This window comes from Microtus ochrogaster, linkage group LG1, assembly GCF_000317375.1.
Source record: "Microtus ochrogaster isolate Prairie Vole_2 linkage group LG1, MicOch1.0, whole genome shotgun sequence".
Lineage (NCBI taxonomy): Eukaryota > Metazoa > Chordata > Mammalia > Rodentia > Cricetidae > Microtus > Microtus ochrogaster.
The window spans coordinates 56,451,169-56,456,907 of record NC_022027.1 but is presented as its reverse complement, the minus strand read 5'-3'; the positions used below and the strand labels follow the sequence as shown (position 1 = coordinate 56,456,907).

Below are 5,739 nucleotides of genomic sequence, written 5' to 3'. Positions count from 1 at the left end.
GACACGCCTCTCCTGGTGACATCACAGATCTGCTCTGGGACACGCCTCTCCTGGTGACATCACAGATCTGCTCTGGGACACGCCTCTCCTGGTGATGACACAGACTGACAGTGCAGTCCTGGAAGGGAATGGTGAAGGCCACTACATGGTCACAGTGCTCTCCCTGTCCCGCTGTTTCAGTTTCCTGATCTGCGAGGCAGGTCTTCGGCTCTGGTGCTGTCTCCACCAGAAAACACCTGCAGGAGAACCTCCTGGTGCCGTAGTTTACATCATTCCCTTTGAAATCTGTTCTGGAATAATCCATCCCTCCTCATGGAGTACCCCGAAACCAAAGAGGCACATGGATCTGGAACTCTATGGGGTGCAATTTGTTGGGGGATTTGTTGACAGAGTGTAGTCCTGGGTGGCTGCAACAATAGTTTGACTCTAACAGGCAGTTTGCTGCAGTAATTCCCTGGGGATGGTAGTGTCTAGGAAGCAAGATGACTGTTTGACTATGAAGTTGACCTCAAAACTCTTTCTTGCTTAAGGGGCCTTACACTTTTAGTACAGCAAATGGAAGTTAATCTCCGCTTTGGATAAGGATGAAAGGTTTGGAGAAAAACTACCCCTTCTCGCTTTGTTTACTGCAAAGAATGAGAGCTTCCTAGGTAGGTATAAGACGCCATCTAAGAGAAACACTAGCTAATGGATTCAAAGGGCCATGTCAAGAGTAGCTCTCGGTGTGACTGTTCCGGCAGGAGCCATCTTTTTCATTACCAGGCTATTGAAACCATGGTCCTCAAGGGAATGGAATTCCAAACTGAGAGACGGAAGAGTCTGGGGCCCTGAACCAAGCCAGAAGAGGGATTTGTCTCCCAGAAAGGGCTTCATGCTGCTCTGGATAGCTTGGGATGCAACCTGCAGAAGGGGAGCCCGGTGGGTGAGCGAGGGGCAAGCCCACACCTTGGCCAGGACTGCTTAGTTGTGCTTGCTCTTGTTCTCTACCAGGACTAGAAGAGACTGCACCTCTTCATTTGTCCGTTTTCTCAATGTTGAAAAAAATCTTTCTCTGCTTGTCACCATTGTTTGTCTCTTTAGCTGACCTGAGGGGACAGGTAACAGGGCTGTTTGAGCCCAGGCTCCGACTCTCACAGCTCCAGGAACACTAGTGCCTTGGCAGAAGAGTCTTCCATGGAGCACGTATGGGTGCTCCTAAAGCGGCCATTGTGCTGAGGGAGGAGCACCGTTCTGTAGCTGGGCGTGGGGAGCCCATTGGAAGCTGGAGTTGGACCTATGACTGGCTTATTTGTTCACTTTGTTTTGTCTTTTGAGACAGGGTCTCTCTCTCTCTCTCTCTCTCTCTCTCTCTCTCTCTCTCTCTCTCTCTCTCTCTCTCTCTCTCTCTCTCTCTCTCTTTCTCCCTGACTGTCCTGCAACTTGCTCTATAGACCAGGCTGTCCTGGAACTCCTGTGTACATCTGATCTAAAGAACCTGAATGTGGGTCCAGAGAGATGGTTCATTCCTTAAGATCAGTTGTTCTTTTAGAAGACCTGGGGCTAGTTCTCGGCACCCACATCAGATGGCTCACAACTATCTGTAATTCCAGATCTCTGGCTTCCATGGGCACCCTCGAGCATGTGGCATTCATGCACAAAGACACAGACCATGAATTAAAAAAGAAGAAATCTGAATTTGGAAAGGAAATGAGCTTTCACTTCCAAGCTAAGAGGAAGAATGGTAACTCTTATTCTTATTGGGAAAGTGAGGTGGTGACATGTACTTCCTGGGTCAAGGAAGATCCTGTACTTTCATATTTATGGTTGTGAGCCTAGCCTTTAACGGCTGAGCCATCTCTCCAGCCCCCTGTACTTTTTTAAAAAAAAAAAAAAAGTAAAAGCAATTGTCTGTAAACTGAAAGAAAATAACCACACACCACCATAAAAAAAAAATACCCCAAACAATTTCATTTATTTCCTTAGTTTCTCCCATGCATTTATGTAATGGGGTAACACTCTACACTGATCTAAGAGTCATTGAATTCAGAACCACTCAGAGGTAGTAAACTTAGAAAGAAGATTCATGATATATAATGTCTGTCCTAGGGTGATTTATTGTTTTTACCATTAAAAAAAAAACAAAACTCAATGAGTTAGATCACTTAACATGAAGCTTAAAGATTCATAAAACCATTTCTCACGTTCCTTAGCAATGAGAAAGTTCATTATACGATCCGATGCAATACAGCTTTTGTGTAGAGAGAGAGAGAGAAAGAAGAGACCCTTTGTTTAGTGATTTTTCTTGGCATAAGGTCTTTGCTATGCAATAAGCTTAGCTATTGTTCAAAATTCTGGACGAGAACAGCACCCACTACTGTTTCCAGTGACCATCAAATACGGCAAGAGATTCCATACGAACTCGGGGTTAAAGGATGCGGCTCCAGAGATGTTTCTGGGCACCAAGAAAGGCGTAGGAGAAACAGCCAACACTGCAGGGCTTGTTCCTTAAAACGACTTGGGCTGTGTGTGAGCACAGATTGGGCTCATTTGTGTTTAATAATAAGAACGGACAGTATTGCACTGTAGTCCAAGCTTGGTTAACTTAGCTAGTTAGCAATATCAAGCAAGACCCAAGCTCCTTTGTATCCATTGACTCTGTCACCTTAACGTGGTCAGATGGTAAATCCGCATTCACGATCCTTCTCTGTGGTCTGTAGACGTAACTACACTGCTTTCTGGGGGAAGTGTGCAGGGCTTGCTGTTTCTTTGTTATGCTGTAAATAAGCCGTTATTCCTTTTTTTTTTTTTTGGTTTTTCGAGACAGGGTTTCTCTGTGGCTTTGGAGCCTGTCCTGGAACTAGCTCTGTAGACCAGGCTGGTCTCGAACTCACAGAGATCCGCCTGCCTCTGCCTCCCGAGTGCTGGGATTAAAGGCGTGCGCCACCACCGCCCAGCTCATTATTCCTTTTTTTATCCTTTTAAAAAGCATGTTCTGGGCTGCATCATGTCTTTAGTTTTACCTTGAGTGAAGTGACCCAGCCCACATGCTCCACTGTTCTTCAGGGATGTCTTCTTTTGCCTGTTTGTTCCATCCCTTCCAGACACACTCATTTGAATCACGCTCACTCTCTCTCTCTCTCTCCTCCTCCTCCTCCTGTCTCCTTTCCCAACATGAAACCTTTTCTGTGTGTTATTAAGAGTATCTTCACCATGGTCCCAGAACACAGTGTCTCCATGTCTCCACCATTGCCTCCAGAACGCTAACCTCCAGTCTGGGGGCTTAGTGCGTCTCCTCACTCACTCCAGCTGAAGCTAATTTGCTCACTGAGAATCATACTGTACTCTCCGGCTACCATTTTGTTAATTTAATTTGCCTGGCCCGTGTCACATTGATGCTTAATGTCACTCTGTTCTCCTTGCGCCTACCCTCCTCTCTCTGACTATTTGTATCTCTCTCACAGAAGCCGTGTCTTACATCCTTCCAAGACCATTACACTTTACTAAAGTGTTTTCTTCCCTGCTACAGAAGTTGCTGTCAGAGGAATGCTCCTCACCTTGTTTTCTAGTTGTTTCAGTGTTCCCAATGCTGGTTGGTTTTCCTTTGAAGGAGTGAGAAAAGTCAATGTCAGCATCACCCACAGACAGGGTTGAGGTTTTATTGGATTCTAGTGAGGCACTTGGGTAATGATTGGATCATCGCGATGCTGCAGCTGGACAACAGTTTGATGTGGATGAATTCCGGCCCCTTCCTGAGAGCTCGGCTTTCATGCTACCACAGCCCTGATACACCTGATTGCTGTCCTAACGCCCAGTTCCAGGCTACTTTTCTGACTGTGCATTGCTACCAGGGTTCCTCCTCCTTCTATTTCTGAGTATAGCTTTTTACTTCTGGTGAGAAGGAGCACATTCAGTATCCAAGAACACGTCTCTGAAGGGAGCTTGAAAGACAGACAAGAGAAGAGAACCAGAGAATCAGTCCTTTAGCAAAAGAATACAGAGAGAAGCTGGGGGACCAAGGAAGGCAGATGGGGTAAGGAAGGCTAGAGAACCAGCCACCCCTAGTCTCGATGAATCTGTCTATGGAGGCCGTTGTTAAGGGTTGAACAGTGTTCAGGATAGAATTTTGGTGGAAAAACTGAGTTTCACATTCTTGGGCCAACTGAGGAAGAAATAATGTTAATTATTTTAGTGCTGTGGTGGTTTTAGCTTTGGGTAAAGGATATTTTGTGTGGCCTAAAACCCAGGATGGATGTTTGAGATAATATATTATCTAGCTGCTCTTTGAGATTATTTTAACTCCAGGTGTTGGGTGTCTGATGAAATGCTGGCCTAGCAGTTTCAAGTTGCCCTTCTCAATGTTCTAGCTTCTTGCCTATACTCACAGAACCGGCAAGAAGTCTTTAACCTCAGCTCATGATGTAACCCCAGCATGGCCAAGTGACATCTCCAGGCTTCTCATGTGTCCTCCCAAGTTTCCAAACATAGGAACATTTTGTTGTTGGTCCTCTTAGCTTTGAGTGATACACAGGGCTTTGAATCATCTGCGACTTCATGCAGGACTTTAGAAGATACCAAGGCAAGTTTCCACTCCTGAACATTTAACCTGATTCATTTAAAATCAGAAATGAAGGTGAGTGTTTGCCCTGCGTGTATGAGGCCCTAGGCTCTGTCCCTAGTGCTTGAATGACACAGCTCCCCTCTGTACAACCTCAGCACTGAGGAAGTTGAGGTCAAAGACCTTGAGCTCATGGCATGGCTGTGCTCTAAAGTGAGACTCATCTCCCAAACAAAACCATGGGCTGGGAAGGCAGCACAGTTGGTACAGGGCACAGAGCCTGGGATTGTATCCCCACCACCACATAAAACTGGTACAAACATGCAGCCAGCCCTAGGGAGGAAGAGGCAGAAGATCAGACACTCATGGTCATCCTCAACTGTGTAGCGGGTTTGAGGACAGTGTTGGCCTCTAGAGTCAAACAGCAAACAAAACAACAATAAAAAAAAACTTCATAAATAAAAATAATTTTAGTTGACCAAACTAGATATGAGCTAATAACACACCTGGCTGTTTTAAAGACAGGCTTTCTTAGCATATGGATTAGTGTGGAGGTTATTTTTATTTTTTAAACTATGTGTAGGGTGTACCTATGTGCGTGTGAGCAGGCATAGAGCCATCAATAGTTGGGTCCCTTGAGCTGAAGTTCCAGGCAGGAGTGAGCCCTTCAGAAGATGAGTACATTCTTCACCTCTGAGCCTCCCTCCTGCTGCAGGCAGAGGTATTATCATCCACAGGTTTAACCTATAAGGCTTTTTGGGCTAATTTATGTCCCCTATTGCTAGTGCAAATTAGGAAGGTTTTTGTGATGAACAAGTGATGAACAAGAGCAAATTCAAACATGGAAAACAGGATGCTAAGATCCTGTGAATCATTCTGAGGTGGTGGAGAGAATGGGGTGAAAAGCGCAGAGAGGGTAGAATGGGGCTGGGTCTCTTCTGGTTTGCTCCAGGGACAGAGCCAGGTTCACATGATAGGACCAAGAGGGAAGTGGGTTTGGCTTAACTCAGGCTTGTTTGGCAAAGGAATGGATGCCTCACCCCAGAAGGCAGCTGTCTGGTTCTAGGAGCTGAGATAGCCCTAATCACCTGGAAACCCCCTTCCACTCTTTTCCTTTCCCTCAGAAACTGAGGGAGCACTTCTCATCCAGGATGACATGTATTTTAATCTTGATTTGGGGGTTTTACTTCTCTTTCTTTCTTTCT

General features: G+C 45.6%; 1 protein-coding gene across 1 annotated transcript in view; it reads left to right on the top strand.

Moving 5' to 3' along the window:
* Tgfbr3 (transforming growth factor beta receptor 3) overlaps nucleotides 1-2,488 on the top strand; it is a 199,622-nt gene extending 197,134 nt beyond the window's left edge. Inside the window, exon 17 of the mRNA XM_013350914.2 lies at nucleotides 2,364-2,488. Within this exon, the coding sequence (XP_013206368.1) occupies nucleotides 2,364-2,488 (125 nt within the window). The remainder of the gene's footprint in view (nucleotides 1-2,363) is intronic.
* The last annotated feature ends 3,251 nt before the right edge of the window (nucleotides 2,489-5,739 follow it).